This window comes from Rhinolophus ferrumequinum, chromosome 8 (genome assembly GCF_004115265.2).
Source record: "Rhinolophus ferrumequinum isolate MPI-CBG mRhiFer1 chromosome 8, mRhiFer1_v1.p, whole genome shotgun sequence".
NCBI lineage: Eukaryota > Metazoa > Chordata > Mammalia > Chiroptera > Rhinolophidae > Rhinolophus > Rhinolophus ferrumequinum.
Genome location: NC_046291.1, coordinates 24,640,731 through 24,668,513, shown reverse-complemented (window position 1 = coordinate 24,668,513; position 27,783 = coordinate 24,640,731). Strand labels below are relative to the sequence as shown.

The 27,783-nt window shown below is 41.9% G+C and overlaps 2 protein-coding genes and 1 pseudogene across 3 annotated transcripts in view; all 3 read right to left on the bottom strand.

Moving 5' to 3' along the window:
• Positions 1-5,987: 5,987 nt before the first annotated feature.
• LOC117026069 (gamma-crystallin F-like) lies at positions 5,988-8,461 on the bottom strand (annotated as a pseudogene).
• A 4,340-nt stretch (positions 8,462-12,801) lies between these two features.
• LOC117026076 (gamma-crystallin C) lies at positions 12,802-14,350 on the bottom strand. Of its 2 annotated transcripts, none has more exons than XM_033112537.1 (3): positions 14,342-14,350; positions 13,995-14,237; positions 12,802-13,077 (listed from the first exon to the last, which is right to left on the bottom strand). In XM_033112537.1, the coding sequence occupies exons 1-3, from the start codon at positions 14,348-14,350 to the stop codon at positions 12,802-12,804; spliced, it is 528 nt and encodes a 175-aa protein (XP_032968428.1). The 2 variants fall into 2 exon arrangements, with proteins under 2 accessions (XP_032968428.1, XP_032968429.1); XM_033112538.1 differs by having other exon boundaries at positions 12,802-13,074.
• A 5,037-nt stretch (positions 14,351-19,387) lies between these two features.
• LOC117026305 (gamma-crystallin B) overlaps positions 19,388-27,783 on the bottom strand; it is a 32,899-nt gene continuing 24,503 nt past the window's right edge. The window contains exons 5-7 of the mRNA XM_033112999.1: positions 21,542-21,639; positions 21,201-21,443; positions 19,388-19,729 (exon numbers count right to left, since the gene is read on the bottom strand). Of these exons, the coding sequence (XP_032968890.1) occupies positions 19,454-19,729; positions 21,201-21,443; positions 21,542-21,639 (617 nt within the window). The 3' untranslated portion in view covers positions 19,388-19,453. The remainder of the gene's footprint in view (positions 19,730-21,200; positions 21,444-21,541; positions 21,640-27,783) is intronic.

Below are 27,783 nucleotides of genomic sequence, written 5' to 3'. Positions count from 1 at the left end.
CTCCCCCCTCCCCTTTTCTTTCTTTTAGAGTTTTCTTACTTTTTGGTACCACAAAATGTTCCAGACTCATCTTGTATTTTCTCTGCTCCTGTCCTGGAATTAACCGCTTCTCCTAGGAGCCCTGGTTCCTTTTATTGGAGAATGGTGCTGAGATGTAAAGAAAACACACACTATTGTCTCCTTGTACACTACACACAATACTCTGAATACTTCTATATTCTAGTCACCAAATGTGTGGAGGTCTCTCTATACCTCAAACAATTCTGTGTCACCAGCTGGGGGTTGTGCAATTTAACTCAATTCTGACACGATCTATCTGAAGATAGCGTCAGGTCCCACAGGTTAAGGGCTTAGTCCTACAAGAATGCCTCCCACCACACTTTAGACACTAACCCCAAGCCCAGATGGTCACCCGTGCTTCCGATCAGAGGCTGCCATGACCCCCGCCTCGGGTTTGATAATTTGCTACAGAGGCTGACAGAATTTTTTTTTAAAGTTTATTTACTAGATTACAGGTTTATTATTACAAAAGGATTTTTATTAAAGGATTTTAAAGAGGTTTTAGCTTTCATTTGTTTGTTTAGATTGTAGACAGTGGTTTAATGAAAGGCTTTTGCTAAAAGCAGTCAGTAATAAGACCATGGCTATCAACGTAGTTTCTTTCCCAAAAAGTAGCTATTCCTCTAAGTGTTTCTGAAAATTTCTTAAGACAGTCTTAGTATTCCAAACACTCTATAGTTATACAGATTATTACATATTACTTCTTGTCACTTAAAATTCTTGGGCAGAACAGCCCATATGGAAGAGACACATTGGGCAAGGTATGGGGAAAGGGGCTCTGAGCTTCTGTACCCCGTCCCAGCACGCCACTCTCCCATTATCTCCATGTATTCATCAACCTAGAGGTTCTCCAAACCCTGTCCTTTTGGGTTGTTATGGGGGCTTCATTGCACAGGTATCATTGGCTAAATCATTGCCCACTGGTAACTGAACTCAATCTTCAGCCCCTCTCCCTTCCACAGAAGTAAATGGTGGGGATAAGGCTGAAACTTCCAACCCTCTAATTTCAGGTCAATTCCCCTGGCAACCAGCCCCTACCCATCCTGAGGGCTTTTACCAAAGTCACTTAAGTTCTCAGGACACAAAACGAGACAAACACAAAAGCGATACCTTTCCTAGGAGGAAACAGATCAACATCCAATGAGTACCCCAAAGCCAAATTCACAAGTCATGATTCAAAGAACTAATTCTTACGAATGTTTTTCTCCTGCAAATTTGAATTTGGAAAGGAAAAGTCAAAGTAAAATTTTACCTTGCTCTCTTGATTGGGCACTACAAAGAAAGAGATCCAGGGGCGCTGGCTTTGGTGAAAATTCTTATCCTTCGCCGACTTCTGCCAGATTTCCAGGATCCCATCTGCAGGCTCTGGAGCAAGAGGGGTGTCCCGGCAGGTCCCATCTGAGTTGACAAAACTGTAGGGGAGGAAAAGTAATTTTCTTTTTATCCTTCTGAGTTCTTGGTTGAGACCCCCTGTGATGAAAGATAGATTATCAAGAGTAAAACAAATAGAAGAGTATTAACATGTAGACCGCATGTATACATGGGAGGGACCCAAGAAAACTGATTAGAGGTTGCCAATTCTCTGAGACAGCCCAAGCCACCACCTTAAATACCATCTTCTGCTAAAGACAAAAGAAAGAATTTAGGGTGTGTGTGGGGGTGGGGTGGAAGGAGGCCAGTTATTAGGGTTACCAAGAAAAGCATGATAAACAACGGTGAGGTTTGCTATATAGGTCAAAGAGGCATATTTTGGGGTGGCATACTCTGATACCCTTCACTCAGCAGCCAAGACCAGCTGCTGTTGAGCAAAGTTGAGCTTCTTGTATTCATTGCAAGAAAAGGGGCTAGCACTATGGGGCATTTCAGTAAGAAGGTGCCAGGAGGGGCCGTTACAGGAGTTTATCTTGTGTTAGGTGCTTTGGGGGAGGATCAAAAGGTGGGATCAATTCTATGACTGGGTATCTAAAAATTATTATCTAAAAATTATCTAGGAGGTGGGAGGAACGGAGTGGGGACTAAACTTGTAATTGGGAAAGAAATAGCAGTCACTCGTTGTGATCTGGAAGAAGGAGATGTTTGCTCATCTTTGTCATTTGCAAGGTTCTTGTTCTTGCGTTCAGTGTTCAGACACGGTTAGGGAGTGGTCTTGTTTGTGTCTCGCTGCTTCACGGTTGCCGAGTGACCTCAACTGGTGGTCGCATTCTATAAATTGTTTATGTTTGACAGGAAAACACGATGGCTCCTAACTGCCATCTGTCAGAGGCTGCTTTTTTCTCTCTCTCTTGACCAACTGTGCCCCACAGGGAACTCCTACCAGAGCAAGGGACCAAGGGGGCAGACAGTGGTGGTGGTTCTTAAGGTACTTAATCCTCCTGGTCAACAAGCATTTAACAAGGAGCTATGTCCTACCTAACTCTAGGCTAAGCACGCTGGGAAACTACACAGGACATCTCCTCCTTTCCATGCCTTTAGACCTGTCCTTCCCTCTGCCTGGAATATTCTTTCCTTACTCCTTGTACTAAATTTTCATGGTGCAGCTCCAGGGCAACCTTCTTGCCGAACTGGTTGTAAAAATATTGAAATGCTTCCATGCTGTTTGGCAAATCACCTTTGCCCTGACCCTTAAGGCTCACCCAAGTCTCTCCCTTGGAATCCCAGTTTAGCCTCAGGATCCTGCAGTTGGCATCCATTTTGGTAGGTCAGTGCCTTTCCTTTATCGGTTCTTAAATACTTTACATACCACCCCCCTGGGTGTCTCTCTTTGCTCATTCCCACAGAAATATGTTAATCTCTCATGGCACATATTTCTTTTCCCATTATAAATCAGTTTTGTGAATGCCTATCTCTGTTAGATATAAAGGAATATGTCTACGTATATTGATTTTCTGAGGTTTTACAATGTTTGGTATATAGAAGGGCTCAATCACTGTCTGTTATATATTAAGCCAAATTGGTCCCCTGACCTTCAGGCACTCATGATTAAGGCAGTTTGGTGTGGAGGAAAAAAATTGTACAGTTTTATTTTATTTCTTTTTTATTATATAATTCATATTTATTGAAGAAAAAATAGCTAACCGATAATTTATGTCATCTTGAATCCCACACCTTAGACACAAACACCATGCATATTTCAGTGTTGTTTTTTCCAGACTATTTTTTTACATGCACATGCAAAGAAAACTGGGGTTATACTTTACATGTTCTTTTGATAAGTGTTATTTTACTTAAAATATTATGAACAGCTTTAATGTTTTCACCATAATCACAACAAAATGGTAATGATGTGAGGTAAGGGATATGTTAACTAACCTTGCTGTAATCAACATTTTGCAATATGTTCATGTATCAAATCATCACACCGTACACCTTAAACATATACGATGTTATATATCAATTATATCTCAATAATGCTGGGGAAAAAAGAAAAAAACAAAATAGTGTACTGTGATTCCTTGAATGGAGGTTTGTAATAGAGGGTGAGGGAGCAACAGAAAAATTTTAAATAAAGCCTGTTTAAATAAATATTAAAGAGGAAGAGTTGTAAAGAAAGAGATTACAAAGTAGGTGGAAAAGCAAACCGTGGGACCTAGAAACCATGGAGAAGAGTCTGAAACATGGGCAGTAGAGTGGTGATCTGTGGAGAGTCTGAGGGTAAAACAGCTTAGAATGGACTAGTTTGATTTCACGAAAAGAAAAGATGATGAGGTAAGATAGGCTCTACCTTGTTTTCCAAGCCAGGACGCTGAGAGGGTGAGGCAGGTGGCCACAAAGTCAGAGTGAGTGGGAGAGGGCGTATTGCAAAGCTGGAGTCTGGTAGATAGTCACAGGGCTCTGGGATCTGAACTGCTTAGTGTTCTTCTTCTGCGTGGTACGTATGATGGAGGTTTTCTGGAATGCTGCACAAAGCCCAAAGGGGTTAAGAGCATGAATTATATTTGCGAGCTACATCAACAGTTCCCAGTTCCCACCTGCGAGATGCGTAAGCTGGGAGTAGGAGTACTCAGGCAGAAAGACAAACATCACTTGGAGGATACTACTCAAAACAGCTTCAAGACACACAGCTTAGGTATTATTCGAAAGAGCCAAGTTGTGTCTTTCAAATGCAAGGGTAGGCAGTACCTCTGAACACACTTAGGTTGATTTGGGATATTTTAAGACCAGTGGGGTGAGGATATTCTTATATGTCTGTAGACATTGAAAAACACAGGAAGTCAGCCAGTGAAATTTGGAATAGGTATCTTTTTTTCCCCCTAAAGGACATTAATGAAGATGTCTGTAAAAAAAAAAAATTCATATGCATACCACGGTAAGAAAAAAATATAAAGGATCTAAAATCGAGTTGGTTGAGAAATCATAAGTAAATAGGAGTTGGGTTTGAAGGTTAAGTGGAGGAAATATGTGAATGAGAATGCAGGATGTCTTACTCATGAATTCAAAGTTTCATAAATTAGAAGTGGATTTGTAAAACGTTGAAGAAGACAAAGGGCTCTGTTAAAAGGCACAGTACAAATGTTGGATTCCCAAAGGGCACAATTCAGCAGGTCCCAAAGGACCTGCTCTCTTGAAAACAAATCAATTGTCATGCCTTTCTTTACCTTCTTTTATGAAATGCTTACAATGTGTCACAAAGCTCTCAAACACTGCCTTTAAAATAAGATTTACACTTGCTTAATAAGAGCTTTGGCTAAATTATAAGTTTACTCTGAATACTTTGCATAGCAGAGTACATTGAAAAAGTGCAAACTAATCTCTTACCCTTCATGATTTTGGAAAAGGTTTTTCAATCATATTTGCCTTCCTCCTGGTGAACACTGGGTGGAGCTCTTCTCTAGATGAAGTAAAAGCCTCCTCTAAGCTGAAGAAAAGGAAGCTGCTTTACATAGTTTGTATTTATGGAATTTTTAACTGTTTAGTCTCTCTGGCACAAAAGTCTTCCAACTTTTCACTAAAAAAAAGAGAGAGAGAAAAAAAAGAATTACAGAACCCTAAATCAGTAATAAAGAAAGATGTGCGAAACAGGGTACAAAGAGAAAGAGCGAGGATTTGGGAATGGAAAGCTGTCTTGTTAACAAATTCAGCTGATAGTGAGTTTAAGCATAGGTGGGTTCTAAAGACTTCTTCACAGTCTAAACATCTTGTTTATAAGCAAGGTAAATGTCTCCTTGGTCCTCAGGTGGTTCAGCTAGCCTAATCAACAAAAAATCCAAATTGGAAAGGGCTATGACTCCCAGGTCGCAGGGTCTCTGTGACTTACCTGCAGGGGCTTTCTGCCCAGGCCTCCTGCTCTTTTCCTGCTGTGCCTGACTCTGCCACCAGGGCAGGCCTGTCCCTGGGAACGGCACCTGCAATCTGATAGCTGCTCTGCCTATGGGGTGGGGTCTGGGAATCTGCGTTTTAACAAGTGTCCCAAGTGATTCTGATGCAGGTTGATCCTTAACTCACTATTGATACTCTGAAAAAAACACTGATTTATAAGGTCTAAATACTCAATAATAACCAAGGAACTTTTATATTATACACACTTATTGTATAGCATTTACTTCGTGCTTGGTACTATTGTAAGAGAATTAAAAATAATAGCTCATTTAATCCACATCACAGCCTTATGAGATGAAGAGTATCACCCACCACAGTTTTTACAAATCTGGAAACTGAGGCACAGAAATGCTAAGTAACGTTCTCCATCATCCATAGCTATTAGGTGGATTTGGACCCAGGCATTCTGGCTGCAGAGGCTGTGCCCTTAACTGCTACCCCAGACCACCTTTTCCACTGATACATGTAAGAAAGCTCTCATTAGTCCCACCTTTATTTTTGCTGAGCCCTTCCGAGGAGCCTGAAGGAAAACAGGACTACATGACTGCATGAAACACACAGGAAATATTTTGTTAGCTTCCAGATGGAGAAAAGGGTCCAGGAAAAATATTTCAGTAGAAATCCATGGCTCTCCTCAAAGAGCCCACGCTGGCACTCATGGCCCCCAGTCATGGTAGCGCCTGTAGACCCCCTGCCTCAGCAGGTACTGCCGCCCCCGGTAGTTGAGCATCTCATAGAGGACCCACTAGCCCTGCAGCATGTTGAAGCAGTGGATCTCATTGAACTGGAAGCCGTCATGAAGCAAGGAGCAGTCCTCAGTGAATCCCACCATCTGGCCTCTACAACCTTCCCTCTCGTAGGGTCTGATCCTGTGGGAGCTGCTCTGTGGATTCGGCAATCAGCAAAAGTCAGAAAAGTCAGAAAACCTAGCGTTTAGCAACCAATCACACACAGACCTGGGGGGATGGCCATGTCTTTATCTTTTCTATTTCAAAGGTGACAAATGAAAATGACAGCCAACACCAGGGCCACTGTGTACATTTGGGTAGGTTGTACAATGCAAAACTGAAGGGGGCACCATTCACATAGACCAAGATATAAATGGTGCTCCCTAGAGTTTTCTAGGGCCAAAAGCTACACGAACTATGCATGGGCTCTATTTAGTACCATTCTTAAGTAACAATTTTTATATATATTTTTGCTCTCTTCTTCATACACTTATGGTGGTCTAGGGCTCTCCTTGGATGATAAAAAAAATAGATATTAAAATAAGAAGACAAATATATCATTGTCAAAAGGCATTATTTTGAATCTCTACAGTATTGGAAGAGCCTAGGGAGGAAGTCAAATTGCTTTCCCACGGGGAGGCAGACTGGTGGCAATTAAGCACAGGCAATTCTTTAATATCTTCCTTTCTGCTTTACATGCTGCTACTTTCAAATTTTGAAAACAAGAGCCATCATAAAGATTAGGTTTCAGTTCTCAGCCCTAATATATGCTCCAGCAAAACCGTTTTAGGTAATGAATAAAAATGGAAGCTCAAGATCACGAAAGAATTCTTTACAGATCAATAGCTTATAAAACCTTTGGAAAAATGGAAACAGCCCAGGCTGTTAGTCCTGGGAAAATCCTGTCTGTCTTTCCTTGAGTACTTGTTCTTTTATCTTCCTTCCCAGCAGGTACCCATTCAATGTCTTTCTTCTTCCACCATTAAATCCTCTTTAGGAAAGGCTCTCTTAAGCGATTCATCTTGCGGTATAAAAGACTGCTGATAATGTATCGTCCATGATTTGTAAAGGACTCACGTGTACATTTTCTGACTTGATCTTCACCACAGCCCGACACCTGTGGAGGACCATTACAAGCTCTTTCTTCTTTTATGAAAAACTAACGACAGGGCTTGCGGTCAGTAATTAGAAGAGTCAGGACTGGAGAGGGGGAAGCCCAGATTTTCAGGCTCCTAATGCCAGTCTGGGTCCTATCCAGGCATTAACCCTCCGAGGGGGTTTCAACCTTCATGAAAGTGGTATATTTCTCCCAGGACTCTGTCACAGTCAAGTTAGAGAATCACTAACTGGAATTCCGGGCTGCTGGGGCGTTAGTTGGGTAAGAGTGGGCTCTGCAGGAACTGTTGGTGTCACATTGTTGGTTACTTGTTTTGCCTAATCAAAAGGCAGGACTTGAGAAACCCTTGATGTTAATAATCATAGTTTATATTTTGGGGAGGGGGTGGCTTGACATGTGCCAGGTACCGTGCTTTCATCCTCATCACAATTCTATGAATTAGCTACTCTTATTGGACCCATTTTACAGATGAGGAAAGAGAAATAGTCTGAGTAACTAGCTTAAGGCCATCTGACAATAAGTTGATCTGTTACTTATTCATCACCTATTGCATAGACACTCTGAACTAACACCATGCACTACCTGTTCCCTGTAGAAGTGAGTTTAATTTTAACAAAGTAAAATAAACTTTCCAGTTAGAAGCATTGCATTACTTCTAGGAAAAGAGAATATAGTTAGAACCAGAAAAAGAAGGCCACTATTCCTTAGTATGAATACTGCATCTGGATCTCTGGTGTGACCAGAGGGCACAGAAGGACGCAGGGAACTGGACGACTCACGTGGGGGATGAGGCGGCAGGAGCGGACCGAGTTGCTGAGGCCCATCCACTGCTGGTAGTCGGGGTAGTTGCCGCGCTGCAGGAAGTACTGGTGGCCCTGGTAGTTGGGGCGCTCATACAGCATCCAGCAGCCGCTGTCCAAGAGCACCGAGTTGCCCAGCTGAAGTAGGGCTGCAGGTTGGAGTGGTCACTGCTGCATTCGTAGCAGAGGCCCTGGAAGCAGCGGTCCTCGTAGAAGGTGATCTGCAAGGAAGGGAAGGAGAGAGAGGCTCAGAGGCGAGGGCCTCATCCCACCCCCGTATGCAGGGGCCCCTCCTGGCCTGGGCGCTGGGCTCACCTTCCCCATGGCTGGTTGGCACAGATGGAGCGAGTTCAGTGGATGGACCGGCGGCGCCGTGGGTCTATACCGCAGGGTGGCTGCTGCGTTGGCAGGAACAACACAAAAAGGGCCTGCGGTGTGAGGAGGGGAGTTTCGCATTCTCTTTTTTCTCTTTGCCGGCTAGTCCATGGGGCTCATTGTGGGTTTTGGTCCCATTCTCTCTGGAGTATTCTGGTTGATGCTATTGAGACTGTTTGGGGGAAAAAAACGTCATTTGGGTCATTGTGTATTTAATAATAGAAGTAGAGCTTCAGCCATTTCACATATAGTCTACACTTTTATTTGTATAGATTGGGGGGAAAGTGTAAGTGCGGGAGCAAAAAAGGCAGGGTCTTAATATAGCAAATATAATCTGTAAGAACTATCATATTACTTAGGTGCCATAATATTGAATACTAATTGTTTGTAGAAGAAAATGACCTTGACTGAATGTGGAACATTTTAAATTAGTCCTTTAAGAAAACATCAGTACAGGGTGTAAGAAATTGGAATGTTTACCATGGGAGTTCACAGAATTTCAAACTTCCAGTGTGATAAAACAAACAAACAAACAAACAAACAAAAACAAAACCAAACAAAACCACGGCAAGCCCAGATCTTCAGTATTGGGTTTGATTTTGATTGTGTTGCAGTCCTGCCTGGAAGTACACTGAAGATTAGACATTTTATCTTGGCTAATTGTGATTCAAAAGGGGCATAGTTTTAAGACGCTTAATCTCAGAAAGCAGAATTAAAATAGAAATTTCTAAGTTTAAGGAAATAAGAAAAAGTAATACATTTACAACACACAAACAAGTGACCTCTTAGGTTATTATAAAATAAAACCAAATGCCTAAGAAACCCTTTCTGGTAGGGTCTAGATACACCTATGTTCTCAAGAGTAAGCCAAGCTTTTGACTCATGGGAAATTAATTACATGAAGACAAAGAGGAGCGTTAGCTGGAATGGTATAGGGAGTGGGACGAATAAGAATCTAGAAGCCAGGACTCTAGGAAGATGTTAGAAAGTGTCAGCTTGGAAGTGAATAGTCAGATGGACTGGGAAGGGCACTGGAATGGAAGATGATCTCTGCCTTTTGGCCTCTTTCATGCGCAGAACATCACTCACAGCCCTGTGTTGTCACACGGAAATACTTCGTCTTGGCTTTGGGTCATACATCTTTGTTAAGTCAATATTTGTGAATTAAACATCAGCTATGGACACTATGATGATTTTCAGTTCTTGTTATTCACTACGTAAAGGCACGTATTTCCAAAATTACTTTTTACGTAGTGGAAAATAAGCGGCCAGAATCTAAAGCATAAAAAGATCATCCTTTTAATTAAACATTTTAAAATATAAGAATAATTTTTAAATGAATTTTAAAAGATCATCATTCTGCTCAGAGCTGTTTATGTGAGAAGAGTGTTGATGGATGAAAATTATAAAATATGAGAAAGAACCCAATGCAAAACGTCCCAGAGAGCATCTAGCGGACGTGGTGGGAGAATTTGTGGGGACTACTACCTCAGCTGACATGTGGTTACAACCGAAATTTAGGACACATCTGGAGGTCCAAAACAAAGGGACCTTGGGCTTAACTTTTTCATTAAGTAGGAAGAGAGGTTTTATTTCAGCCTGGGGAAAGAAACAGGGAAAAGACCCTACACTTCTCAAAGAACTGAAAAGTAAATGGCTCGGGCCAAAATGGGGCTTAATTTTGATGCTCTACAGCAAATTCTACAAGTGACAAGTGTGTGTCAGACTGACAGACCGAAGCCACAAGTTAGTGTGCTAAGTAAACAGAATTTAAGACCTGCGAATCCTTACACCTGTAGCACAGAAGCAGAACTCCTTGCCTGGAATGACTAATGGGGACTGTCTTTGTAGGGAGAACAAGACACCCTATTGTCCTGAGCTCTGGTCCAGGAAGTAACCTTCCGTTTTATATGATGCTTCAAAATCCTATACCAGAGTTACATCAGAAATTATTCCTCCATAGAACTCCCCACTTTAGGGCCAGTGTAGCAGTTAAGAACATGAGACAAACTTGAGCTACAGTCTCATCCTTGCCTTTTACTAACTGTGGGACCCTGGGCATGTTATTTAATGTAACGTAACCTTATTTTTTTTCCACAGGTATTGTAAATAATAGGCTTAATTTGTTTAGTATACAAGCTGCTTGTATCAAGCTAATTTTTTTCACCTTCAAGATAATGTTTCTTTTATGTAAGCCAAGTCATTATGCTGTACACTTAAAACTTTTACAGTGTGTTATGTCAATTGTTTCTCAATAAAACCAGAAAAAAAGATAATGTTTTCCATTTAGTACAGCTGTTACTATAAACTGTCCTATTCTTTGTCACACGACATTTTCATCTTAACTGAAGTAATACTACTCAAGTATCTTCATCCTTCTCTGCCACCACTATCATTAGCTGTCATTAATCTTTGTTATTCTCAGAACTCTTTACTAAAGTAAAGGCACGAATTGATTGTAAAAAGTGATTGGAACCTGGTTTCTCAACATTTCTCATTTGGAATTCTGTAAAAGAAAAAGCCCATTTCATGTTGTGTGTGAGTTCACTATAATTGTGTATGTGAGAAAGAAAGAGAGAAAATGACTCATTTACAAAATGTTTGGATCATTATTAGAATTCCTGTTCCTTAGAAGATTTATATGTGAGTCCCAAGCATGTTTAGTACAAAAAACAGGCAGCTTTTGTAGCTCTGACTGGGTCACTGTGAAAATTTCTCCCAAAACGTGGGAGGGACATTAGAACACTCACTTTGCTTGTACCTTAAGACCAGTGGGCTAGAGAAAGGAATAAAGGGGCAGAAAGGGAGGCGGTCAAGGGAGGTGGTAGAAGGAGGAGTGAAAAGAAAGGAAAATAGCTGGAGGAGAAAGTGGTAGAGAAATGGTGACCAGCTTTTTTCTGGCTTCCAGTTCCCCAGCCAAGGACTAAAGCCAGAAACGGATGCTCCTGTGCAACTCTGTCTGTTGTGGCACAGACAGATTTTTTCCTATTCACAGGAAGTTATTTTCATTGGAGATGTTTTCCCAAAGCAGAGAGAAAAAAGTATTACAGAAATGTTAGGTGTATAAGGAGGTGTTAAATGTATATGTCATACCAAGAAAACATGTTTCTCTCCCAAAATGTTAAGGAATACAAACACATCTGAGGAGAGGTATGCAAATAAATATTACTCCATGTATTTGCCCTAGAAGTTTGTCACAGGATGATTTTAAAGTACTAAGTAAAAGTACTCAATAAACGAAAGTGATTATATATGTATTAATTAGTTCTTGGGCAGCACTTGACTCTAGAAAAAGTGATTACATACTTATTCAATGTTAGCAGGTCGTTTTATTTCTGTGCAGGGCTCTGTGGTGGTAGGGACAATGCCTTTCATTTGTTTTGGTTGATTGTTCATTCCCAGTGCTGCATATGGCAGGCCTATGGTGGGTGCCCAATAAATGGTGACGATCCTAACTCAAAGAAGTTAGGATCTCTGGTGGCTAACAATTGGGCAGAGTCTATTAAAATAAAGAAAAACTATCACGTGCTATGAGCAGGCAATCTCACTCCCAGGTGTCTATCTTCCAATGATTAAGGCATATGTAGATAAAGATATATATATACAATATTCTTTGCAGCCTTGTTTGTAAAAGCAACATTGGGAAAGCCCAATCACAGCTGAATCAAAGGTGAAATAATGTAGGGACCTCCAAAAAATGGAACACAGTGCTGTATATCGTGTATATTTATTTAAAATGTTAATGTATATCTCATTAATTTTTTTGTATTAGCGGGTGCCGTGCACAGCTGTGTGCAGTTTCTGCCTTTCATGCAGTTTTTGATGCAGCAGCTGTACAGGCCAAGGGGTGCACCTCAGTCAGAAGCTGTTTTAGAATAGGAAGGAGGGTCTTTATCTGAGTCCAAAAGTTTGGCAATGGTCAGTGGCATTAGTTATATAATACTGTGCTGGAAAGTAAACAAAACTACAATTCCTCTTATGATCTAATCAGGCTTTTTGCCAAGTGGGCTTTTCTTCACCCTCATCTGTGACGCTCTGTGGCCTCCAAGCACCTCTTAGGTTAGAAGGGAATTCCTGGAATGTTATTCCTCTCACCCTCAGCTGAATGCCTCACTTCTCACGTCACCCTCCCCCATTTCTCAGGATGACCTGCCTTTCTTTCTCAGACAGCCTACCTGCTCCCTCCACCCTCACTGCTGAGCCTTGTTCAAGACTCATTTTACCTTGAAGCTCTTCTAGAGCAGACTCCTCCTCACTTATTCACTCCTCAACCTTTACCAGGGGGCATTTACAGGTGAATTAATTGGCACACAAAATGAAAGAAAAACAAGCCAGCAATTGCCAACAATACAGACTAAATACTTTATTAAGTTCCAAATTGAGAAAACAGTAATGTGACCCTATTTTAGTATAAATCCACCACCCTCCGCAAAGAGCCAGCCTTAGCATCTGTGGCCCCCCAGTCGTGGTAGCGCCTGTAGTCCCCCGGCCTCAGCAGATACTGCCACCCCCGATAGTCGGGCATCTCATAGAGGACCCAGCAGCCCTCCAGCACACGGAGGGAGCGGACCTCACTCAGGTGGAAGCGGTCTTGGATGCAAGAGCAGTCCTCGCTCAGCTCCACCATGAGGCCTTTGTGTTCCTCTCGCTCATACAGCCGCAGCCGGTGGGAGCCTGTCTGCTTGGTCCACAGAAAGAAGGAGCAGAAGAAGCAACCACACAACAGATGAACTTGGTGGGCTGGGGCATGGGAGTGTCCATGTAAAAACAGAGACTCTGAGATTGCTGTGACTGCTGTGTATGGATCTGTTTCCTACTAGCATTTAACAAATAGTTGCATGCTTGTTTTCTATTTCTCATCTAGGAGATAGAATTTTGAAGAGGCTCAAAGTCTGGATTAGAGTCCATCAAGAACTCAAATATCTTGTTTCTTAAGTTCCTAATTCCTTGATTTCTAAGTGTCAACTCAAAATGATATTTGGGGGGAAATGTAAAGTATTCGACAAGCATTCTTTTAAGATGAGTATTATCTCCCAAATGTATATCCATATAGATTTACCACTGAAGTAGAATTTTTAAAAATCACATCCTTCAGTGAAAACTAGTTTAAATTGTCACTTGGAACCAGAATTCAACTGATTTTCCAAATCAAGGACAATTACTTTCCTCAAAGTTGGACACTACCTTTGAATTGCATATATTAACCATAGAATTTCCAAATTTTAATAGTTTATAGTGAGACCTACCTAATTCGTTCACTGTCAATTCCTTTACGATAGGTAAAAATTAATTTGTTGAAAATACTGTCTTCTTATGCCCAACCAGCTTCCCATTTGCAAGTTTTGTTTTATATCCCGTATGATGTTACATTTGTTACAGACAACTTTTGATTGACCTAATGGTAGCTAAAATTGAAGATAAAACTCTTTTCCTTACGTGAATTCTTCCCTATATCCTCTGCTGTTTTGTGTGAGTATCTAGGCAGGTATGTAAAGCCCACTTAATCCTTAGGTATTTTTAAAGGAAAACCTCCCTCAGCTTAACCCCCGACAGTAATTTTGTGAGAACACTCAGGCAGCGAGATCAGGCCGAACTCACTTGGGGAATGAGACAGCACGAGCGAATGGAGTCGCTGAGGCCCATCCGCTGCTGGTAGTCGGGGTAGTCACCGCGCCGCAGGAAGTACTGGTGGCCCTGGTAGTCGGGGCGCTCATACAGCATCCAGCAGCCGCTGTCCACACGCACCGAGCTGCAGCGGCTGAAGTAGGGCTGCAGGTTGGAGTGGTCGCTGCTGCACTCGTAGCGGCGGCCCTGGAAGCCCCGGTCCTCGTAGAAGGTGATCTGCAAAGGAAGAATAATTCCCAATTAAATCATTTGCCCCCGGTTGATCTTCCACAGAGGCATTTTGTTTTCTTTTCTTTTTATTTAACTTGTGTGCTGCTCACCTTCCCCATGACTGACTGGTCGACACGGATGAAGTGAGTGCAGTAGATGGAGCCGGCAGCGCAGAGGGCCTATATAGCAGGATGGCTGCTGCGTTGGCAGGAACAACACAAAAGGGGCCCCAGGGGTGAGTAAGGGGATTTCATGGGTTCCTTTTACATGCTGCATTCAGTGGAAATGCCTGTAGAGTTTTCCCTCATTCTCTGGTATATTCTAATGCTGTCCTCTACGTATCCTAGATGAGTCCCTACAGTTGCTTTTATTTGGGTTCTTAGTGTTTTCTAAATGTATCAGCACATCAGCCTGAACTTTTGACCTGAAAAGCATGTCTCTACACATATGATTCCGTATGCCCCATGTATTTTCTGGGGGGGAAAAATCTATGCCTTTATAGAAGTGCCTCAAAATTGCAGAAAGGCTGTCAGAAAGTAGAATGCCACAGCACGGACTAGCTTCCCTTGATGACAGAGACCACTCTAACTTAAGATTTCTTTCTTTACACGATTTTTCAGTCTCGTGATGGATACAAATTTGGATTCTGATCTTTGCTAGTTTTGACTGTGTTAATCAGATGCTTGACTTCCCCTTTTGCAGCTGTACTTTATGTAACCAGAGTCAGCCACTGGTAATCAACCTGAGGTCAGAACCAAGGGAGAGGTTTCTACCATCGCTGTGTCCAAGACTGAGAATTTTATTGTGTTATAGGTTGCTCCCCCTTTTCCAGGGCTGGGGGAGGCAGCAAAGCTTCATGGATTAAGAATGTCCACTTCGTAGCTGCATGCACTTGGCAAGCCACATAACCTCGCAGAGCATGAGTTATTTCATAATACTCATGAGATATAGTATGCTGAATGATAAAGCAAAAAAGAAAAACCTGATATTTGGAAGCTGGCCAGGCACTCACAGCTCGGCCATGTTATTCCCGTACTAGACATAAACAAACTCACAGAATACCAACTGTAGGCAAGGCGACTCTGAGATCATCATGAAATGAGACAAAATAACGCCACTCCACAATTCTGTCTAAGTGCAGGCAAAAACAAAGTCAGTGTGCCACCCGCAAAATACGAAACATCCCCTCTCTCAGCTAAAATGATTAACTGTTACTTTTTTAAAAAAATCAATTGAAGCTTTATTCTTGTTCCAGACTCCCCTCCGCATGAGTGGATTTACTGAGATATCCAATCATAAAATTACCCCTGCTTTCTGACAACATCCAATCTGGAGTGAACCCCTGCTTTTCTAGACCCTTTACCAAATCTCCCAAGCAAAGGAGAAATTCTATAATAGGTTGTTTCTAACACCCTCTTACTGAGACAGCTCATGCTTCCCCATGGTGTGTGTCTTCCCTTGATCTGACAAGTAATAAACTCAATTTGTTTCATGACAGAGGTTCCTGGCGGTCTTTGGCAAAAGGACATTGACATAAATAAATGGGATTATGTGTATAATGTGTTTGGCATTGACTTGGCAAAAATGAGTACTGAATAAATGTTTTACACTGGTAATACTGTGACATTATTAAGAATGACATCAGTCTATTTATGTCTCTCAAAGATAATTAATCCTCTCAAAGAAGTCTGAAAAGTTTCTCTGCTACAAAATCATTTTGTGGTAAAACTTTTACAAAAGAAATGTGTAGGATGACACAAACATTTGATCTATTAATGGGCCTTTACAACAGGGGAGATGAGTAAGCAAAAGAGTGAAAACGGGAGTGTTGTGTTGTCCCCAAGACCTTTTGCTCCTTGGTAATTCTAATTTTTATATTTTCTGAGATGTCAAATTAATGTTACAACAGCAGCGAATTCCAGAGTTTTGCTAGTGTCTGAGGTCCAGCCAGCAGGTGACCTTACCACCCACCTGTCTGCTTCATAGTAATTAATGTAGCATTTATATCATATATGCGATTGGTTAAATGAGCAGAGGTCATTTGAGTAGTGGCCATATAGACCAAACTAGCCCTAACAAAGAGACCGGGTAAAGGACCAAAGATCACCATCATAGCACCAGCCTCTGGTTCTCTTTCTCAGCTTGTCTTTGATGACCATTCAATAAACGACAAGAAGACAGAGAGCAATCATTGAGCCACCTCTGCTTAACTCCTATGACATTCCTCTTGGAACAAATTGACTTTTGTGTTGAAAACAATACATTACTTCTGGTTTAAGCAACAGGTAGTTGTCACTTTTGCTTTGACAAATCAACAGAGAAAAAAAGTTGTACTTCTAAAGTCTAGAGGGGAGGGAATAAGACACATACTAATATCAGGACCTAACCCTGAGGCAGCAGAGCTGGACAGTAGGAGAGGGAACCCTAGGGAGGAGAACCCTTTGAGAGTATAACTCAATACAGCAGTTCTTGGCACTCCTTTGTAGAATAGCTGCAACTTCAGGTTCTTTGCTTGGTAGGCCTTTTGTAAGGTTAAATAGGCCAGAAGGCATTGTAGATTCAGAGGAAGAGAAGAGGCGAAAAAAGGAAGAATAAAATTAAAAATCTGGACTTAGTATTGTAAACTAGGATTTGCAGGAAACACTGGTATGTGTAGGATATGTAGACTGACACTGGAGTTATCTCAAATTGTTGGTTCATCTTAATGGGGAAAAGGTGAGAAGGATCCTATAGGGTATCCCTTCTCCCATTCCACTCTGGGAGGCTGCTTTCAGCTCAGACCCTTTCTCTTCTGTGAGGTCCCAGGGTTTACTTTAGAGCGTGGAAGGAGAGAAGACGGAAGGGTAGAGCTAGGAGTTAGTTGGGGCATAAGCTCCTCCAGCACCACCATCACTCATCATGATGAATTTTTCTTTATTTGGGATTAAAGAGAGGATATCATTTTCTCTGCCTGTGTCCCAGAAATGGAAGCACCTGATTTTCAAGAAGAAAAACTTATCAATGAGTTCTAGGGATTCTAACTTTATGAACTTCCAATTCAGGTGTTTCAGGATAACTTCCATGTCTGAAGTCTGTGATACTATGTCTATTAGACAAATAGTGTAAAATTTAGTACTCCAAGGAACTTGTGGCTTTCTAATTCATGTTTGTTATATTATTATTTGCAAAGAGAGGTCTCTGGTGTATGTCTCCAGGAAGCCAGCCCTGGTATTGGGAGTTTAAAGGTTAAAGAACTGGGATTTAAAAACAAGCAATACCAAATAATTCAAGAACCTATTTTCCAAGGAAGAAATCTTTATAAATAGCTAAACCATGTGCTTCAGTTTACCTGGAATAGTCCTGATTCATGCTTCTTGCCCCAGTGTAATCCTTGATAGTACACCCTTTCACTCTCAAAAATGGCTCAGTTTAAGAAACAAATTATACGCTTGCTCTATTTATTAGCCACTTGGGTAGTAGATTTGGACAACTTGAGGGCACGGGACGGACAGAGTCTCTATCAAAACTGAACAACCATGTGGTTACAGCTAAGAACAGAGAAGAGAGGAGCAAGGAAGGGAAAGAAGACCAGGCCACCCAGCAGCAGGATGGAGCTTGCAGACAACTGTCGAGACCTGGGCCATCGACTATTAAATCTGATATCGTTGTACTATGATATAAACGTGCCTCTCTCCCCTAAAACCTCTATAATTCAGCTGTCTGCATACATTAATGCTTCATGTGGGAAATGGTTCAGGAGTTAAAGGAAAAGGAACTATGTCTCTCACCTGGGTCAGTATGATGCATGGGAGGGATGGGGAAGCATATGTGGAAAGGCAAGGTGATCCACCCAATGCCCAATGATCAGAGTGGATGGTGACTGGGAAAAGCATAAACCATCCATTCTCCCATTCTCTCTCTAGAATTATGAGACATTGGAGATATATATACATATATATATATATATATATATATATATATATATATATATATATATGAATTGGAGTCATTTCAAAGGATGGGTTACTTCAGATAAATTTTGAACTGAAGCCATCAGCTTCGTTGAGGAACTTTACAAGAAGCAGTCCTAAGAACTATATATTTAAGTACTGCAGGATGTTATTGAGCATGTTTACTCAGTACCCTCTTCACCAGGACCCACAAGAAAATTTTCTTTTAGGTTTTACTACTGGGAATGCTTAGGGCTTGTCTTGAATAATTCTTTCATTTGTTATAGACGATGAGTTGTGGAACTGATCTTGTTTCTCTCTGCCTTGGCTGCTGGATCCAAATCTGGTTCTATCTACAGCCAAAAAAACACCTATAGAATAGAGTGAAAGCTGGCTTCTACTTCACCTCTGGCTCTCTTTCTCTCTCCTACTTTTATTTATCCTCTGACCCAATTTCCTCAGTCATCAATTTTTAATTTCTTTAATTTATTATATGTGTATTTTTTTCAGTGACTTTAATCCATTCTTTAAAAATAAAGGAAACAAACATACAATCAAACTTCTCCAGAAAATTTCAATTCCTTATTTTCCATTTAGTATTATTTTCTGTGTAGAGTCATCATGTCACTCAATTTCCTATTAAAATGATGAGGCTGAGTTTCCCTGTGCTGATCGGGTTTTGGTGAAAATCCTGAAATTCTTCTACAAAGCACAATTCTTCGATAAGCCGACAGTGAATTAAATTTGGACTGGACATCTCATGGAGGAATGGGGTATTGAAATGGAATTAGGAGAAAAGGGACACTGGCTGTTAGGATAGAAGTGCAATAGGTGAGGGGAACCAGTTTGTTTATAGAGCTAATAAAGGAAGAGTCTAGATGCTGAAAACGAATTTCCTCATCAGCTAAGACTTGGACTTTATAAGGACGATGGTGGGGATAACCTGGAAGGAGAACTTGAGATGTCTCTAAGAAGTAATTCATCATTGTAGCTGCAAAAATATGCTTGTAAGACCAACCACAAATGGCTTCAGCCCAACTGAATTGAACTTTTCTTTGCGCTTCCATGGTGTAATCTTTAAAAGAACGCTGGCAATAATAGCCTCTACTTTATCTCCCTTATACAACGTTATTTCCCCATCTTAAAAACATATGTCATTATTTTGGCCAAGTGCCATTATTGCATACGAATGCTTAGTAGATTGAAAGAAAAGCAGGACTCTATTAGTGCCAGAGACAGAAGCTACAAAATTTTATTAGGTTCTAAAGGAGACACATAGAGAATGTGAATACTTCAGTAAAAATCCATGACACGTCTAAGAGAACCAACTTTGGCATTCATAGCACCCCAGTCAAGATATCGTCTGTACTCCCCTGGCCTCAGAAGGTACTGCCTTCCCTTATAGCTGGGCATCTCATAAAGAACCCAACAGCCCTCCAGCACATTGAGGGAGTGGATTTCATTGAGGTGGAAGCGATCCTGAAGAGAGAGACAATCATCTGTGATCTCTGACATTTGTCCTCTGAAGTCATCTCTTTCATAGATCCTCATTCTGTAGGTGCCAGAGTGCTGAGGTGGCAGACAGAAAAACAAAAGTACATGAACACAAATAGAGAGAAATTAAAGTTCTACTCCTGCACCTCCCTGGCCACACCTGCCCAGAAGTTCTCAGAGTTCAAGTTTGCTTCCAGAACAGTCTGCTGCAGAGTTAAAAAGCTTTCCGTGGCCCTGATCACCCACTGTAGTGAATCTAATGATTTATGGGTAAAGCAAGAAACAGAACTCAGCAGCCATTCAACTGCTACCCACCAGTGTCTGTCCTTGGGAATTAAGATTTGCCTAAAATAAAATGGATTACTTTAGTGCTTGTCATTAGAGAAAGTCCTTTTCAAAGGTAAAAAATGAGTCATTGGAAAGCCCAGTCTCATTTTGTATACCGGGGGTGCCAAAATAAAATGTATACAAGTGAACACTTTGGTCAACGTTGCTCCAGCAGTAGTTCGCTGTAATCAGAAGTGTCTGGACACTGATGGTAACCACTTTGAGCACCTCTTGTAATTACTTAAGTCAAAGATGACTTGTGTTTATCTTTTGTTATCAGTATATCATGAGTATCACAATTTAATACTTTTCCTTTCTTAAAATGTATAACTTTTTTTGGCACCCTCTGTATTACTCTTATTAAAAAGGAATCAATTTTTAGCTACTTTCCTTAAAACCAATGTTTTAGTATTCACGTACACTATGGAACATAGGATTATGAAGCTCTTGTAAAAAATTAAGATGCCACATTTTCCTTATCTGTTTTCATAACCTCAATTACAGTTCAGGTTTCAACCTATTTGACTCTTCAGCTTCCTTTCTGTACTCCTATCCTCAACTTACTCATTTCCTTCAGCTGCAAGAATCATTTTCATTAAGCTCAGTTTGGATGACACCATATGCCCTGCCTCCTACACTTACTTCATTCTTCTAAGAATTCTACAATCACTCTCTAGAAAATACTGACTCTCAGACTAAAGTTTTGGATTTGGCCTTTCCATGAATTCATACCTCTAAGTGAGCTGATAAGTACTGATCATGGAATTAGAATAGAAACCAGAAGACAGGGTCCTATCTTCTCCAGGAAAATAAATAGAAAAGTGAGCCAAAGCAAGCAAACATATTTTTATCAACTAAACCGACCCAGGTTGTATTTCTAAATTTTGTTATATTGAATTTCTGAGTTGATACGGCTTGGAATCACCACTTTAAGAAATTCTATCTTGAACAGATGGTAATTTCAGTCTCTATGTTCTGCTTTTTCTTAGTTTTTGGTCTTATAATTTTGATTACACTTAAAATATCAAATCTACAAACTTATAATTCAAAAAAAGAAACATTTCCTGAAGAACAGCTTCCCATCTGAGACACTCATCTAAAATGGACTGCATGCACTAACTAGTCTCACTTGCGCTTTCTGCTCCCTAATTGGAACCATTTGGTTGCCGAACGATATCATTTCCAAAGAGACTGAAGACAAAGACAGAGCCACACTTACTTGAGGAATAAGGCGGCAGGAACGGATGGAGTCACTGAAGCCCATCCACTGCTGGTAGTCGGGGTAGTCGCCGCGCCGCAGGAAGTACTGGTGGCCCTGGTAGTTGGGGCGCTCATACAGCATCCAGCAGCCGCTGTCCACCCGGATGGAGTTGCAGCGGCTGAAGTAGGGCTGCAGGTTGGAGTGGTCGCTGCTGCACTCGTAGCAGCGGCCCTGGAAGCCACGGTCCTCGTAGAAGGTGATCTGCAAATGGAAGATGTGGGAGCATGAAACTATTTGCCTCAAGTGAAGATGCTGTGAGAAGGCAAAGGTGGAGCCTCAGGTACCCAGTACTTCCTTACCTTTCCCATTTTGGATAGGGTGAGCAGGAGGTTTCGCTCGGTGCTTTGTGGGACTAGGGCGACGGCCGCTGTGTATATAGCTGCCCTGACTGCTGCCTCTGCAGGAAATCACACAAAAGGGGTTCATTTCGGTGAGTAGGGGATTTGCAAACTCTGGCTCTCTCTCCCCCCTGGTCATTGGGGTTAGCTGAATGGTTTACTCTCATTCTTTCTGGCAGGTTCGGGTTTTCTAATTCACTAAAGCTGTTGTTGCCACCAAAATGAAAAGAGTCTTTACTCTTTCAGTTGAGCAAAAGGATGAGCGAAATTCTATCCTCATGCTTTTCTTTTATAGCCTACTTTGCTTAATTGACTCCTCAAAGGTAATTAAATGGAGCAATGTATTCTGCTCAGGGACTGGTGTTTTTTTTAAGAAAAAAAATTTATTAAAAACCAGAATTTAAACAATAAGGAATCTTAAGGAAAAGGGAATCAAGTGAGGTAATCTGTGAAAGTGCTTTGAAGAGCGTAAAGCTTAGTTCAAATTCTAGATTCTGTGATTATCATTGCTTTTTGGGGTGCTCATCTTGAGTAAAACTGATACTTGACTGGATATTCATAGGCTCCTGAAGGCTGCAAATTCTTCCTTGTTCCTTTCTGTCCCTCGGCCTTAGAGCAAAGCGTTTGCACATAGTAGGCCCTCAATACTTGGCTTTGACCTTAAAGAAAGCAGATAGCTGTGGCCTTCCTCCCTTTCTCTTTCTTTCATCTTGGGAGCCTAAATTCTTCCTTCTGCTGGTCCCTGCTCAGAGTCCTGCCTGTTTGGTGTCTCTGTCCTCCTTCAAATGTTCTAAGATCTTTCTTTCCTTGTCAACATTTCAAACTCTTGCTTCCTTGATAAAGGTGATTTGAGTTAGTGTAAGGTATAATGTATAAACCCTCAAAATACCGCACCTGTTTGTTTCCTCAGACATGTGAGATGCTCGCCAGCCAACAGTGCCTGTTGATAGTATGGCTTTCACCTCTGAGGTCCCTGAGACATTTTCAAGGGGCTCATAAGGTCAAAAAAGTTTTCAAAACAATACCAAGATGTTATTTGCCTTTTTCACTCATTCTTTTACAAGTGTAGAGTGGAGTATTTTCCAGAGGCTATTGACATTAAAGAAATTTGTAAACATATAAAACAATAAAATTGTTTTTTCATTGTTTTTATTTTAGAAAATATGTTTATTATTCATAAACATATGTTATGTATGTGAACATGTAATAGTTTTACTGTCGAAGGCCCTTCCTACTAAAGGAAAACCCACAGTGGATAGAAGGTCTCTCTATTGGAATAGAACTGACATAGTATCCAGAAGATACCCAGGCCTTGGCATGACTCTCTGTGGGTTGATAAAGAGTATGGGCTGGTTATAGGCTGGCTCCGGTCTACTTCTCAGCCAATGCCATGTGACATTGTACAATTCATCCCAGCCTCTTGCAAAAGTAGTGGCAGCACTAAAGGAGCCCTGAGGCAAACAATTACATTAAGGAATATTCGGGATTCAAGTGAAATACCTAGAAATAAGATACGGGGTCAAGAGGTTGCTGAGAGAGTTAGCCTTGTGTATGGATTCCAAAGTCATGGGAAAGTCTGGGCCTTGAGTTAGAGGCTTATACTCAAGTCCTTTCTGTTGTATAGTTAGCTTCTGTTAGAGCATCAGGGATGTGGACTAGGTTAGATAGTGGGGTGGCTGGTGTTTCCAGGGCCTGCACCATTGCTTGGTGGAGGAATAAGTATTGCAAACTCCCTGTGACCATCTGTCCTACCTGTCCCAAGGCCTTCCTTTCACACTGTTTCCTCTAAAATTATTTGTCTTCACAGTACTAACAAATACCATGAAATAGTTAATAGGCGCTATCTGTGAAGAACACATTCAGGGAGCGATGGCTACATACATCCACACACACTTCTGCAGTTTTTGTTACTGCTTGTGTAATTTTTGGAAAGTCCCTTAACTGCCTCAAGCCTCAGTTTTCCCATTTATAAAACAGGAATGACAATGAAAATCAAATGAGATAATAAACTCGAAAGCACATGGTAAATTGTAAAGTAATAGTGGTGGTAAATATATGATATTATTCATATTTTAATAATGCTGGAGATGATAATATTAACAGAATTCCTTGGTACATCAATAAAAAATAAACATATTTGTGTTTGTGGGTTTCAATGTCATAGTGTCCACAAGTTTGCTTATGGTACGGAGACTGAATATGATCGGTGGATAATTTCATGTGTTGGAACACTTTGGCCTAATTTAGCAAAGATCTTCTGTTTGGTAATTTTGATATCACAATCAAATGATGACTACTGTTTGTGTGTGACCTTGAGCAAGATGCCAAGAGGAGGAATAATATAATGCGAGGACTGTGCAGTCAGAGAAGATAGTCACTGAAGTCTGCCCACTGCTGGTGGAGAATATACCTGCCCCAGCCCAGAGCATCCAGCTCTTCTGTCCACCTGCATGCACTAAACTGCCCTGGCTGAAGCAGGACTACAGGTTGAAGTGGTCACTGCTGTACCATAGGGGTTTATCTGCAATGGAACATGCCAACAGTAAGGGAAATCCTCCCAAGAACGTTACCATGAGTTCATTGACCAGCATCTGTTCTAAACCCACCTCACTGTGGCTGGTGGACGGTGGATGCAAAACCCAGGGGCATCACCAGCCATAACAGAGGCTCAGGGATGTGAGTGGTTGTGTGTGAGTGTGTGTGCACGTAGCAGATCTGTTAGCTGATTTAGGACTGATTTGGCTAGCAGCAGAATTTCACCTTTTTTCTCATTTCTGTATCACTTTGATTCTTCATTACATTATAGCTACGTATGTATTCTTTCTATTAAATTACTTTGGAGGTCTTCGAAGCAGTATGGAAAAGGAAAGTTGATATATAAAGAACAAGTCAGAAGAAATGTCCTCTCTCTCATTATTTTATTGAATCTTTTTATGGTTACGTAGAGAAATAGTAAGAGTAGATACAATTCACCCTGAAAACAATGGGTGAATTTGTTCTCAATCTTGGCAGTCCAGAAGGGCTAACTAGGGAGAATTTTTTCCCTTTTTGTCTTCTAAATTCAAGATGTCTATGATGATCTTGGCCAATGGAAGGGAGCTGTTCACTTTCTGGAAGCTTATCAAATCCCACCCAATGTTCAAGGCAGTCTAGTCCCTCTTCCTAGGACGCCTCCTCTCAGAACCAGCTTTTACTTGTCTCTCCCTTCTCTGAATGTCTACATCCACTTCATTACCACCCAGCTTAGCACTTAAGCATTGCCTTGCTCATATATTTCTTCTTTTTCTGGTCTAATGTCTTCTACAGGGTTATAAACTCAAGGGTAAGGACCAGGTCACACTTCTCTGTCCCTCATAATTACTTGTCAATTATTTAGGTGGATAAATAGAGCCCTGGAAACATGAACAGTTAAACCAATAATGATTCCAATCCTTTTTTGGGAAAACAATAACTCTCCCACATGAGGTCACCCATTCAGAGACAGAGAAGCCACTTTCTTCCACTCACTCCTCTACCATATTCCCTGGTTCTGATACTCTCCAGTTTTGCCCTGCCCTGGTGGCCAGAGAAGACTTGAAGGGAGGTAAAAATGGCCCAAAAACCTGCAGGCTGGTGTAAGCGGACAGGAGGGAGGCCTTCCTGAGGGGGGCGCTAGAGCACTAACATAGCTATTCTGTTAAGGTCTCAGAACTTAGTTCTTGCAGCTAAAGAGGGAGGCAGGAGAGGTGGCCTGAGAAAGAGAATCAAAATGAAAGAAAATGTGTTAAACAACTTTTTTGTGATGGAAATTAATGAAAGAGGTTCCTAGCCACTTCGTTGAATTTTAGAAGATGGATGAGTTAATGGAATGAGACATTTGGTCTTGGAGGCTCCAAGACATGCTTTGTTATGTCTCTTTGTATTAGTATCAATGTCGTGCGGGGCCGGCCTGCGGGGTCTCTGCTCCTGCTCCCCACATACGATCGCAGGATGTGGCGAGGCCAAAAAGGAACACCCACAGAGCCATAGATAGGGGAGTCATACTACTATAGGATCACTGGAGGCTGGATTCACACGACGTGCAATCTGCTGTCCGCTTTTCTGCCAACCGACCAACGACTCTCCTTACTAACTGTAATCCGCCCTGCTAACTGCAATCCGCGCTCCGCCGCCTGCAGGCTCAGCCCCCATCTTCTTGCTAGCCCCCATTTTTCTGCTAGCGTAGCCACAGCAGTTATATTAGTGGCCAATGGCTCACTGATTATAGCTGACGGCCAACTAGCCACAGCTGATGGCCATCCAATCCCAGTTGATGGCCATTTACTACCTGAGCCAGCACCTTTCCACGTGAGGCCGAGAGCCTGGAAACTGCATTCCTGGCTCTGTTCCCACAATCAGCCAACACCTTAGTCTAGAATATAAGGAAGGTTAAGGTTCTGAAATCAATGAGACTTTTATCACAAATATTTGAATACTGAGTTGAACCCTAAAGTTATATACAAGCTTTTTTTTTTTGTCTTTAAAAATAACTGCAAAACTCTTTCTTAAAAAGACAGGTCTTATTTAAATCAGTAAAAAAATTATAAAGCTTGGTAACTCATGGTTAAATAAGCTTGTATAATTAGATATATAAGCTTACATATCAAAATACGTGAATGTATCTAATATAAACCTGGCTTCTTCACAAAACAAAACCATTCATTTAGGAGTCATTAAAGTTACATGAGGCCTGTTAGAAGCCTCAATAGAAATAGTTCATCACCCTCCTTCCTCTCCTTTCTCCACAAATGTTTTAAATCTGGGTTTTAAATCTGGGTTTATAATCTGTTTATAATCTGGGTTTTCTGAAGCATTTACAGGCTTCTTTTCCTGGCTCTCTGGTAACCACCTACATGTCTCCCAACTGAAACCTTTTGAGTTCATCAGCACATAATTGACATGACCTTGTTGAAGGAAGCCATGTTTACTCCCATTTTTGTGGGTGGGATTGAACCTGCAGCAAACTTCGCAGCACTCTTGGGACTCACAGTGATGAAAATAATAATAGTTAATAATCATAGCCTACTGTATAAACAGTGTCTACTATGTTCCAGACATTATGCTGGGAATCTTATACAAAGTATGTCATGTAGCTGTGGGGACAGAGCCCCAAAAAGCAGTTTCCAGGCTCTCGGCCTCACATAGAAAGGTGCTGGCTCAGGTAGTAAATGGCCAGCGACTGTGATCAAATGGCCATCAGCTGTGGCTAGTTGGCCGTCAGCTGTAACCAGTGAGCCATTAGCCATGAATATAACTGCCGTGGCTAGGCTAGGAGAAGAGGCTAGCAGAGAAGAAAAGGAGAAAGGGGGGAGCTAACAAGAAGATGGTGGCTGAGCCTGCAAGCGGTGCAGTGAGGGTTGAGAATTGTGTGGCTCCTGGTTCCTGTGTCTCCAACCCAGTCGCCAGTGAGAGTATAGTGGTGTGACTCCCCTACCTATGGCTCCGTGGGTGTTCCTTTTTGGCCTCACCATGTCCTGCGTTCTGATGTGGGGAGTGGGACCGGAGACCCCGCCTGACACCCCGCACGACACTTGGCGAAGTCGGCAGGATCCCCTGCACTACACATGGCGCAGCGAGCAGGGTACGGTGCCTGCCAAAGCTCTCCGAAGGGCAGTGGAGCAGTTTGTGCGTGAGTCTGAGGAAGACCAGGAGGAGCAGCTGCCTGAAAGCTGGAACCCCGTGGAGGGGTGGGAAGACATCCACTGTTCCCCAACCAGCAGAGGCCGGAGAAAGCGAAGGTTGTTGCGGCCCTGTGAGCTGGGAAGTGCTTGCTGAGGCAGCCCGGATGCAGGACTTGTAGTCCCAGGAGAAAAGGCTTGCTGAGTCCTTTGGGAGTTGAGGGTGAGGTCAAGGTCATCCCTCACCCCCAGGACAGCCCTGGCGAATGACTATGGTCTATGGGGAATTGCCTTCCATCCCTAATTTAATGGACAGCTTGACTGTTTGGGAACATACCACCGTGTAGCGGAACTGGGGGATGTTTGCTTTTGTGTCTTGACCGGCCACCATTGAGAATATGTAAGCACCTTGCCTGTGAGCCGCTGTTGTTCCGGCACGGTGCCCTGAGAGGCCCAGAGAGAGTGGCAGTGCCCTGAGAGGCCCTGGCTGTGTCCAGGAAGCCGGGCTGTGCCCAGAGAGAGTGGCGGTGCCCTGAGAGGCCCTGGCTGTGTCCAGGAAGCCGGGCT

Bases quoted from the DNA above. Each gene is read 5' to 3' on its own strand.
- LOC117026076 (XM_033112537.1), bottom strand. The intron at 13,078-13,994 runs GTGAGTTCGGCC...CTGTGGACCAAG, and splicing joins CGTGCTGTCTCATTCCCCAA to CAGACAGGCTCCCACCGGCT.